The sequence below is a fragment of the Echeneis naucrates genome, chromosome 5 (assembly GCF_900963305.1).
Source record: "Echeneis naucrates chromosome 5, fEcheNa1.1, whole genome shotgun sequence".
NCBI lineage: Eukaryota > Metazoa > Chordata > Actinopteri > Carangiformes > Echeneidae > Echeneis > Echeneis naucrates.
In genome coordinates, this window is record NC_042515.1 from 19,528,096 (window position 1) to 19,540,004 (window position 11,909).

The 11,909-nt window shown below is 43.5% G+C and overlaps 1 protein-coding gene across 1 annotated transcript; it reads left to right on the top strand.

The window, feature by feature from the left end:
• Nucleotides 1-246: 246 nt before the first annotated feature.
• LOC115043872 (G-protein coupled receptor 22-like) lies at nucleotides 247-11,637 on the top strand. Its single transcript, XM_029502632.1, has 2 exons — nucleotides 247-278; nucleotides 9,185-11,637. The coding sequence occupies exon 2, from the start codon at nucleotides 9,296-9,298 to the stop codon at nucleotides 10,841-10,843; it is 1,548 nt and encodes a 515-aa protein (XP_029358492.1). The 5' UTR covers nucleotides 247-278; nucleotides 9,185-9,295; the 3' UTR covers nucleotides 10,844-11,637.
• Nucleotides 11,638-11,909: the final 272 nt, after the last annotated feature.

Consider the following 11,909-nt stretch of genomic DNA (forward strand, 5'->3'; position numbering starts at 1 on the left):
AGGTTTAACCACCAAGGGACGGGTAAAGCTCTGGTTTGATTTGAATGGCCTTAATAGCAGGATGTGCTCTCCGGTTACGGGCAGCGGGTTCATGCGTGGATCCAGCAGTGTGTCCATCCCCCTGAGCTGGAATGGATCAGTGGCCCCTGGTGGAGGCTCCTGTGCTGCTGCTGCTGAGGAGGAGAGTGCGCTCAGCTGACACTCAGCAGGAGGATCCCATCAACACGCTCACAGGTTGCGGACAAAGCTTCCCTGAGAGCTCGACGCCGACACAGGAGGTGAGAGCGCAGATTTATTTCCTCTCCGAAAGAATCCGCCCGTTATTTCATTTAACAAGTCAGTTCTTTTCCTCAGCAGCTGTTTGTCAGAAGAAGGCGTTTTGATGTGAAATGCTCGGCAGCATAAACTTTAATTGCCAATTCAAGAAGACCGTTCTTTCATTCTAGACAGACTCGCAGTTAGGATCTCACAGATAATGACATTTTCTCTATACTTGGAAATACTGTAAGTGCAACTTTTACGCAGTCACTGCTGCAGTGTAATCGTTTAACCAGTCGTGTCGGATAGTCACGGCTATCTTCATATATGGAAGCACTTTTTGTGTGTGTGTGTGTGTGTGAAATATATGTATCCAACTTTATTCCGTCCTGGATCTCCACTTGTGCCCCTGAGCGCGGCGCACAGCGCACCGCCCTTGTGCTCTTTGGCACGTTGAGCTCCGCGGAATATCGATTGAGCAGAGGAATCTGGCTTTTATTAGAAACCCCGGGCTGTGTGTGGGAGTAGGTGCTTGACACAGTCACGGGCTCTGAGGCTGTGTGTTTCTCCCACGCTCCCGTGGGAGTCCTCGCTGCAGCCCGCTGCATCCATCCATGCACGCTGCACATCAAAGTGTGCCCGTCTCCTCTGACTGTGCATGCGTTTCCATCTTTTGCATTTTTGTTTTGTTGTGTTGCCAGTCGCCTTGGGAACAAGCATGCTTTAAAATATGTTTGAAATGCCACAAACCTCTTACTGCTTATTACTGTCAATTCGTGGCTGGATTATGGCTCTAGCTTCCCTTTTAGGGAGACATCACCTGCATGCAGCTGAAAGTAAAGTCTTACATTCATTTATGGGCAAATGAGGGGCAAAACCAACATTAATTACAAAGGTCCCTCTTTTAATAATCAACTTAAATTTAGATATTTTTACAAATCTTCTAAATATTTCTGTCTACTCCTGAAGGGTTTTACTTGCTGTTTGTCTTTCTTGCCATCCAAAATCTTGTTCTCAAAATCAACAACCCCGCCCACTGACAGTAATTATTATTTTTTGGCTAATTCCCTCATGATTTAAATCATTTAAATCACCAGAAATTATCTGGTTCCAGTTTTGCAATTTTTTCTTCTTACTGCAAGTTGTAGCCCTCAACTGTTGGGCATTTCCACAATTTTCAGGACAAAATGATGGATTTACGCATTATTGGCATATTGGAAATTATCACTAGTTGCCCTTAGGTATTAGTATTCAAATGTTTTTGTTGGAGTTGTGTTCAGTAAGACATTTTCAGTTCAGTCCACCAAGATGAACAGTTTCCATTAGAGTTTTGTCACATGGGACAATATGCTGCTCAACATCTCAGTACTGCAATCTCCCCCAACAGAATCTCATTAATCATGTTTATGTTCTCATGCAGCCCACATGCTACATCGTGCAGTTTCTATTTCTGATGTTCTTGAAAAGCAACAGTTAGGTACAGACTACAACAACAAGAGAGAGGGATGAAGATTGAGACAGAAGGATATGAAAGTGAAAATAAACACAGCAGGTGACATGTGCAGTATAGGAGGTGAGGGTTAGTTGGATGGAGGGCGGTTCAGTTGTCGATATTGCGGAGATGGGGGGGGTTGGGGTTAGAGGAAGCAAAGAGAGAAAGGTAAAAGACTTGATAGACGTGTTTGATTCTGAGCTCTTTCTCCACTGCTCCGTCCCCATGTGCTCCCGTAGGCAGCTTTGATTCTGAACACAAAGGCAGGCAAATCAAATCCAAATGGACACATGAAATCAGGAGGCGTGTGTGTGTGTGTGTGTGTGTTTGTGAATACATCATCAGCACCACCTTCTCTGTCTTGCTGCCTCCAGCTGCACACAAAGGGATTAATTGTCTACTAATTGCCTCCTTCTGCAGTTAAGTAACCTCATAATTTTTTACCAAGTGGCTCGCTGTTCAGCATCTGTCATCTCTTCTATCACACCTTATCTCTTGTCTCTCTCTCTCACTCAACATTCCACACCCCGCCTCCTTTCTTCTCCGTGCATCTTCCCTGTGCGAAGATTTTCTATGGCTAGCTATTTCAGGTCCATATTTCTGCTGAGTGATAAATAATTCAGATAACAGGACAACAAAGAGGCCTGTTCTGATAGCCTGATGCCTGTTCACCATTTGGAAAGTCTGTCTAAATAATGGATTTCTTTCCCAAACCAAATGTTTTCTGGTCAGTGACTAAAGTGGCAATATGTGCAGTCATTTTCTATGTGCCTAACTTCAGAAGTTCCTGCAGAATTGCTTGATGATACAGATGATGTTTGTATTTCTCCATGTTTCACCCTGCTTTTGGGATAAAACTTGATTTCTACGAAGTGAAGCGTGAATGCAGCTGTGAGATCAGCTGCAATTAAGGGTTGTGAAATCCCTGGATGGTGTCATTGGACGAGTCAGAGTAAAGCAAGTCGGCTCTGCATTTTAATACACTGTATCGTACTGTACTAGGATACCGTATAAGCCTGCAATGTTACTCAGATAGAAGCACGTGAAGATTTTTGTTTTCATAACAAAACACTGTAAAAACATACCTGCCGGTATGACACAACCAATTATTTACATTTATAAAGTCCACTGCACTTGACCTGGTGATACTGATCTTGTAAACACAGGAGTGGTAGTTGTCCTGACTTTTGAAGGTCATTCTCTGTCTGAACAGGTTTAATGAACTAAACCGTTGGCATGTTAAGAAAATCAGCTGGAAGTCAGTTTTAAAGCGGAACACTGTAATTATTTTACATGCACTCCATGGACAAAGAAATAACTCCTTACATCTATAACCCTGTACCATATTCTACTGATGCATCGCATGAGGCTTTCATCCTCTAGCCCCTATTCACCTTCACCTAAAGCTGCAAGACCGCTAGACTCAGCAGGTGTCCTGCTGTACGTCTAACTGTGTGTGTGTGTCTTTGTGTATATATATATGCATGTTTGTCTTGGGCAAGTGTTTGGCTCTGACATGACATTCTGTCTTCATCATGGCGGGATGACTTGAGACAGCGCTCAAATAACAGCTTGATGTCTCAATAGGGAGTCTATCCAGACCCGTGTGCACACAAACTCAGACAAACACACACACCTATAGGCCAGTGGGCGTTCATTGTTTAGAGGAGTTCTGTGTTCTTAAAGCTTCAAGCCCTCCTTTGTTGTTACTCACCCCATTGCACCGCAGACTCTCTGTCTTTAATTCTGTCATTTCTATTCTAGCCCCTTGTCTGCTTTGTCTCAAGTAATTTCTTGCAAGAACTGAGCCTTTGTGTAGCTTTGTGATGGTATTGTCATCACAAGTGATGGAAGTTGCCTTTTTGACACCAAACCAGGAATGATCAGACTCTGTAAGGCCAGAAGAAAGATATTTACTTTCCAAAGCCCTTCCATTACCTTTTTGAGATCACCCTAAGAGGAGTGTAGCTGTAAAGGGACAATAGTCTCATTACACATAGGGTACATTAGAGATGTGTTAGCAGATGGCCATCCCATTCATATTCATTTTCTTCTGTCCTTCCACCAGGGTGACGTTTCCCATCACCACCCCATGACAGAAATGTTGTGCTTTCTACGCAAGCATCTCATGACATGTCTTTCTGTGCATAACTCTGCATCTTAATGAAGAAAACACTTCTCTAATCTGCTTCAACTCTCTGAGGCTTTAAGTGCTGGAGTTCACTACGTGTGTGAGAAACTTGCAGCTATGAGAAATCTATATTTAGCTGAATGATATGTTTGATGTTACCAGTATCGTTTCTAGCACCGTGGGTTCCGGGATGCTGGCCCTCGATGCACCTCACTAAACTTTGATGTTTTGAACATTACTGTGGTAGCACTGTCGTGGTGTACATGCTAGCATGCTGATATGAGCAACATTATACTGATGCATTAAGAGCTGTTAGCAGATTCCATTTTCCAACTAACACATTTTTATATCAGTGATCTCACACACGGTTGGTGTTAGGGTTCCACAGAAGATTTTCACACTCAACATGGGATGATTTAAGCATAAAAGTTTTGTAGTGCCATTGATAAAATTCTAATTTGCTATGTTAAAATATCTTCCCCATCACTATTCATGTTCTTTTCTTCTGCATGCCTGTCTTCTCGCTATATCACTTTGACAACCTGTTATATCAGCTTGTCTCACAGGAATAGCAAGATTATCTTTACTGCCATTCATCTTTTTAATCTCGGCGCTGCTGCTTCTGGGAGCAGAGTTTGGCTGTTCAATTATACATGCTATACAGTCTCTTGTAACCCATTTTATGGCCTCCTACACGAGAGGGGAAACAGTTGCAGTGCTTCACTTAGATCTGTGTGAGAAACGAGGCTCTGGATGTGGTGGCTCACCCGCCGCTAAACCTTTGATGCACCATTTGAGTAAAAATGTATCTATCATATCATCATGCCAGTCTGTGGCGCTCTGGAATTGTTTCGGGGTTTGCATCAATAAAACGTTTTATTTAGGTAGACAAAACAGTATTTAGCCAAATCAGAATAAATACAAAAGGGAATCAAGCTATCACCATAAAACTAGGTCTTGACAATATCACTATAGTGTAAGCAAAGTTTTTAATGAAAAACTGAATCGTGAGAAAGTTGCCTTTATAGGATCACAAAGTTACCAAACAAGCATGCATAAACAGATCACATAAGATAAAATAATAATCCTTTATTAGTCCCTCAGTGGGGAAATTTGCACATTACAGCAGCATCAGACATATGAGAGAATAATAAAAACATTAACACAATGTAAATATTTACATATAAATAGAGCCAAAAAGGCACATTGAATCTAAAACAAAGGATTATGGATTAAGAGCCAGATGCAATGTTAAGTGCTGTGAAGAATAAAATATAATATGTTGCAAATCTGTGCATTTTAAGCTTTTTGCATTAAAAAATAAGCCAAGGGTAGTAATAGTAGGAAAAAGGAAAAAGTTACATTTATTATATCAAAAAGTTTTGTTTCTGTCCTTGTTAATACCACTGAGTGTGTGTTTCTATACCAATCAAACAAAGATACTGTACCATGTTAATTAGTGAGCTTCAGAGCTCCTGCTAGGTGTATTACTTTTAGACAGGGCCATTGACAGTTCCTCCTGGACCAATCTATATGCTAAGACCAGATAATTGGCTTCTCATGGTAGTTTCACATTTACAGGCAAAATGCTAAGTGTCATATGTATATCTATCTAATGTAATTCTCTACAAGTAAATCTCTGGATTTCCTCTGTAAATCCTCAAATTAAAGCTCAAACGTGAGAATTAGATAGCAGTATTAAAATCACACAGGACGTTTTGGTTTTCCACAGTATCATCAGATATTCAGATCACAACGTGTAATCACTCTCACAGTCGACCTCATTACATGTATAGAGATTTAGAGAGGCCAGGTGTTGATGGGATGGCACAGCAACTGACACAACCTTGATGTGACCTTTTCCTGGTCTTCACTGTGTCACAGTGCAAGTGAGATTATTGCCTTCCCTTAAGATAGAAAAAAAAAAAAAGAAAAACTCTCTCTCTCTCTCACACACACACACACACACACACACACACCACACACTGTCACCGTCTTGGTGAGCTTTTCTCTCTCCTAGCTGAATTAATTAGGAAACCATCTCAAGAAATGTGCCTAGTTTCACAATGTGGACGCTGCCTTAAGTAGACATCATAAAAATAGATACCTCAGATTCAAGAGCGATGAACTCAAAATTTTTAATAACCAGCTTGTGGATAAAGTACATGCTTCATGTGACTGTCCTTTCCAAGCTGACTTTTTACTGTATAGAGATAAAAGGGTAGTATATGTAGAGGACCAATTATTAGTTTAAATGGGAAAACATATCCCAACGAGAAAGCACTGTATGAAAATCACACCAAGATTGGCAATATCTGTGGTGTATACCTTTCCTTCGCTATATGTCCAACGTGTCTGGCCATCATCAGCTTTTCACTCGGGCAATCATGAGGGGAGTCTTTTGGGACTGAAGCGGCCTGTTGGGGACTGGAGGCAACCAGGAAACCAGCAGCAGTAATGGGGAAGGCTGATGTAAGACCTTGGAGTGGAAAAAATGCTGCCACCTCTGCTCCCTGGGACATCTTGTTTATCACTGAGCCTGGCGCACCATGCTTTCTTACTTCCTTCCTCACTGCCATTTTCTGTAATCTGTGTCAGCGCTCCAGCAGATGTTTCAGATGCCCATCTTACAGGTGATGCCTACTCACTTCTAAACAAGACTCCATCTTTTTCTCCAAAAATTTACATTTCCATTTCTCCCCAGTTTCCATCCAAACCTCCCCTGCCCCCTTATCTGGCAATCAGACATTCTACTCACATTCTGACCAGCTGGAAACCTTCAACATGAGCTCAGCACAGTGCTCATGCACACCATAAATTCTTCACTTGTTCTTTCTGATCCTTTTTTTAATTCTACTTTCTGCAGCGACCGGCTTTTCATTTCCCCTTACATCCCAAGAGACATCTTTATTTAAACTAAACCATTATTCAGTAGCTTGCACAGTGTTGCAGAAGCATCATTCTTGCTTCCACAAAGTTGCTTGTATGACTAAAAGCTCTTCAAAGAAGAGTTAGTATTCTTGTCGGGGAATTTCCATGTCTTCCCACATTCTGCTGTTTACAAAGGCCAGGAAGGGCAAGACAACATGAAAACAGCAGACGAGTAGTTGATTTTGATATGGATTAGTGGAGGAAATATATCAATACAGCAAGGTTTTGTGGCAACACTTTCTTGGTGATATTTTGACTGAAATGACCACCAAGAGTGCACCAGTCTGTGACCTTTGTTGTCTCCTTTACCCTTGTTCAGCGGGACTGTACAATGTCATCGCGCTGTGTTTTCTAATGGAGAGATGTTTTAACTCCACTACTTGCTACTACTGTCATCCAACTGTCACTAACATGCTGTCACCAAAGAGCTGTAAATCAAATGAACACGCAAACACACTCACACACACACACTTCGATACTGTGGCACCTGTGCCCTCATTAATCTCGAGCCTTATAGTGTGGTTGCCGTGGAAACAGAAGCAGAGAGAAAATAAGACCATCACTCAAGCGAAAGTCTCGTTTACAGAGTGCAGTAGAGGTTCATAGTTGAGAGTTCATTTGTAGTGTTGTAATTTTGTCCCCTGGGCTCTTGACTTGTGGATTCATACCGATGCATTTTAAAGACTCCTGATGAATTCCTGGTTAAAGGAGGCCATGAATTTTATCATTCGGTTAATTTGCTGCAGGTACAATCAGTGGCTGCTCTGCAATCAATGTGATTCGGTTTCTCAAACTGCCTTTAATCATGTGGCTATCAGTGTAATAGGTAGATAATGTCTGTGTGAAGATCAGCATGAAGAAGCTGGATTTAACAGCTAGATGAAAAAAAAAAAAAACGTAATAAAGGTCCTTAATGACTGATGAACTGTAGCACTGAGCACAGCAGCTAATACTCTTCATCATCACCATCAACTTTCTGCTTCCAGCTATCTTCCCCAAACAACAGTTGGTCCCTTTATGAAAACTAAAGTTAAAAAGGCCAACTTGATGGATCTATTTGTAATCACATTAATATCACTGCAATTTGCATCTTGGTTGATATTTACTCTTTGGTTATCCTGGGACTGTTCCCTGAGGCCCCTCTACTCAACATTTCAGTGTGGCACAAGGTGTGGTACAAGTGCTAAAGTAAATTAACTAAGTGATCATTAGATTGGCTTAAGCTTTCTAACAATAAATAATTATGCTGCTTGGCTAGTAAAAGTACTTAAATAAATTATGCAATCTGCTTCAAGTTACACAGCAAAGATCACAACCAGTGAGTTGCTGAATGTGCTGCTTTTTTTTTTGCCCATTCCTCTGAGCCCCAGTGCACCTTAGGGACATAGGGACATTATGGTTGTCCTGCAGTTGGGCTGAGATTGGGCTGAGGTTGTCCTGTGGTTATCCTGTGGTTGTCCTGTGGTTGTCCTGTGGTTGTCCCGTGGTTGTCCCGTGGTTGGGCTGTGGTTGGGCTGTGGTTGTCCCGTGGTTGGGCTGTGGTTGGGCTGTGGTTTTCCTGTTGTTGTCCTGTGGTTGTCCTTTGGTTGCCCTGCGGTTGTCCTGTGGTTGGCCTGTGGTTGTCCTGTGGTTGGCCTGTAGTTGGGCTGTGGTTGTCCTTTGGTTGTCCTGTAGTTGGGCTGTGGTTGTCCTGTGGTTGTCCCGTGGTTGTCCTGTGGTTGGGCTGTAGTTGTCCTGTGGTTGTCCTGTGGTTGTCCTGTGGTTGTCCTGTTGTTGGGCTGAGGTTGGCTGAGGTTGGCTGTGGTTTTCCTGTGGTTGTCCTGTGGTTGTCCTGTGGTTGTCCTGTTGTTGGGCTGAGGTTGGCTGAGGTTGGCTGTGGTTTTCCTGTGGTTGTCCTGTGGTTGTCCTGTGTTTGTCCTGTGGTTGCCCTGTGGTTGTCCTGTGGTTGGGCTGTGGTTGTCCTAAAGTTGGCCTGTGGTTGTCCTGTGGTTGGCCTGTGGTTGTCCTGTGGTTGGGATGAGGTTGGCTGAGGTTGGCTGTGGTTGTCCTGTGGTTGTCCTGTGTTTGTCCTGTGGTTGTCCTGTGGTTGTCCTGTGGTTGGCCTGTGGTTAGGGTTAAGGTAGGTCACAGGTAATCAAAGATACTGAGAGGACACAGATTGAAGGCTGCATTGATGCATAATGCAGCAACTGTTCTGTCTGCAGATGCTGGGGTTGATATAGGCATGTACATTAGATAGGTAGATAGATCAATATATCGATATATAGTTGGGTCTCTGCATTAAATATATCTGACTGCTATGAGAATGTGTTTTGACTCTCTCCTCCACAGCTCATTTCTCAGCTGTCTGCCTTGTGTTCCTGTCTCCCCAGTGCTGTCATTCAGCTGTTATTCATATCAGCATCATGAAGACTCAGTCTGGTGCATCATGGGAACTCATCAATGGTGTGACCAATAAGATATATGAAGACTGAAAGGTTGTCATGGAGACTGACAGCTACACCTTCGGCCTGGACACAACTGACTGGGTTGGGACAGTAGCCGGCCTGGAAGGCGGGGGAGCCCCTCAGGAGCAGGGAGGAGGGGCCTCGTCCAGCAGCCCTGTGTCATGGTACGTGCCATACTCACTGGGCTTCCAGGTATCGCTCACAGCCTTCCTCATGCTCGAGCTGGTGCTGGGTTTCAGCAGCAACCTGACAGTGCTGGTGCTCTACTGCTCTCAGTCCAATTTAGTGGATTCAGTGAGCAATATGGTGACTGTCAATTTGCACGTGCTGGACGTGGTGTTGTGTGTGCTATGTCTGCCTCTCACTCTGGTGGTCGTACTGCTGCCACCAGGACCAAACCTGGCTCTGCTCTGTTGCTTCCATGAAGCCTGCGTCACCTTTGCCAGCATCGCCACAGCCATCAACATCCTGGTTATCAGTCTAGACCGATATGACATTTCAGTGCGGCCAGCCAACAGACTGCTAACAACACGCAGGGCAGCGTTGCTCCTCTTTGCCGTTTGGGTCACTTCCATAGCTGTTTTTTTTATCCCATTCTTAGAGGAGCAGTGGCCCAGTCGAGAAGGATCAGAGGAAAAAGGGCAGGTGGCACCCTTTTCTCTGTCCTCATATGGCATCAGTACCACAGTGGTGCCACCGTGGCGAAACAGGACGTTGCTCTGTATTGGTGGACAGGGCTATAACACAGGGCAGGGTATGTATTACCATCTTATCCTGCAGATACCCATCTTCTTCACCACTGTGGCAGTGATGCTGTTCACCTACTCCAGAATACTGAGAGCTTTAAACATCCGAATTGGTTCCCACATGAAGAAGAACCAGCGGTTCAAGGGTCCCCCCTGGAGCAAGCACCCTAAGAAACAGAAAAAAAAGAAAGCAGGGCTCCGAATGCGTGATGGTAGGGAGGTAGGAGGGGAACAGTGCCCCATTGACAGCACCAAACAGCTCAGCCACCCTCCACTGATCTCTTCCCCCTCCCCTACCCCCACAGCTACCTCCCCCCCTGCCTTGTCCTCAACTGCCCCTCTGGTCATCTCTGACACTAATGCGGCCACCCCCGTGCCTGCAAGCATGGGTGTTCAGGCCTCTGTGTCAGCCATCATTGCCTTGCGCAGAGCGGTGCGGCGACATAGGGATAGGAGAGAGCGGCAGAGGCGAGTGTTCAGGATGTCCCTCATCATCATCACCACCTTCCTGGTTTGTTGGGCACCACTCTCTGTGGCCAACGTGCTAATCCTTGGTATTGGCCCCACCGATGGCCTGATCAGCCTGCGCCTCTGGTTCCAAGCCCTCGCTTATGGCACCACTGTCTCCCACCCTCTGCTCTATGCTTTCACCCGTCAGAAGCTTCGTCGCGCTCTGCGTGCCAAGGTTAAAAAAAGAGTGGTGTCCCTACTCCAAGTAGACCCTTCACCAGGGGGCACTGTCATACACAACTCTTGGGTGGAAAACAGAAAAACCAGCCGGCAGGTGCGGCTGGAAGCAAGTGAAGGTACTGACCGCTGCCTGGCAGAGGCCCTGTGAGCCTGAGTGTAAATTGTTTTATTTGGGAACTCACTGGTATGTTAAGCCAGTGTAAGAAATGTGAAAAACACATTCCACCTCTGGGAGATGTTTTAACATAACCACCAGCAGTAGGCCCATGCTAAACGCAGCTCAGTCTCACCTCAGGCAGCATTGAAGCAAGATGCTGTCCCCAGTGTAGTACAAACAGCATTTACAATTTAAGACAGTCTTTCCACAACAATCACACATTGTATATAATTTGTACTTTGTTAAATCATGAAACCTGTTTACATATGGAATTGTATGATAGTTTTTTTCACAGTGGTTATTTCATAACTGCTCCAAAGAATGAGTTCAGCCAGTACATGAACTGCCTCCTGCTCAAATATTCCAAGGTCTTGTCTAATGTTGAATATTGTTTTTGCCTTAATTCTGCTCTGAACATTTTGCTGATGATGCTACGTTATGTAGTCTGAACAAAAAGGGGAAAATGCACACAAGACATTCACCAATTGCCACAAGACCTACCGTATAATGATGAGACAGAGAACAGATGAGGCACATGCTTAAGGACAAGTAAATTGTGAAAATATTAAATGTAGTTTTGCTGTAACTTTAGTTATTATATATTCAAATGTTCCTTGATATATGCCACTCTTTTTGCCCCAGTTTATAACAAATTATATCATATTTTGTTTATGTTTTGCTTTTACTAAAGGGATAAGCACATTATTGAAAATAATAGCTTGACAGTTTATATATATATATATATATATATATTCATTTGCTTTTTTACAGAGATAGATTTTTTGAGATTCATACTGCCCTTAAGTCTGTTTGGTAAATATGAAGCTACAGCAGCCACTGGTTAGTGTAACTCTGAATAAAACCTGTAAACTGGGACACGACTTTCTTGGCTCTGTCCAAAAATACCAATCCTCTTTACACCTAATTTTTTTATACTAGTTTAACAGACTACAGTGTTACCTAATGTTAATTTCTGACCTTCTGTCCCCATGATTGTTTCATAACCCTTTCCGAACATGGCATTGGTATAAATCTTGTCAAGAAAATATAAATAAAA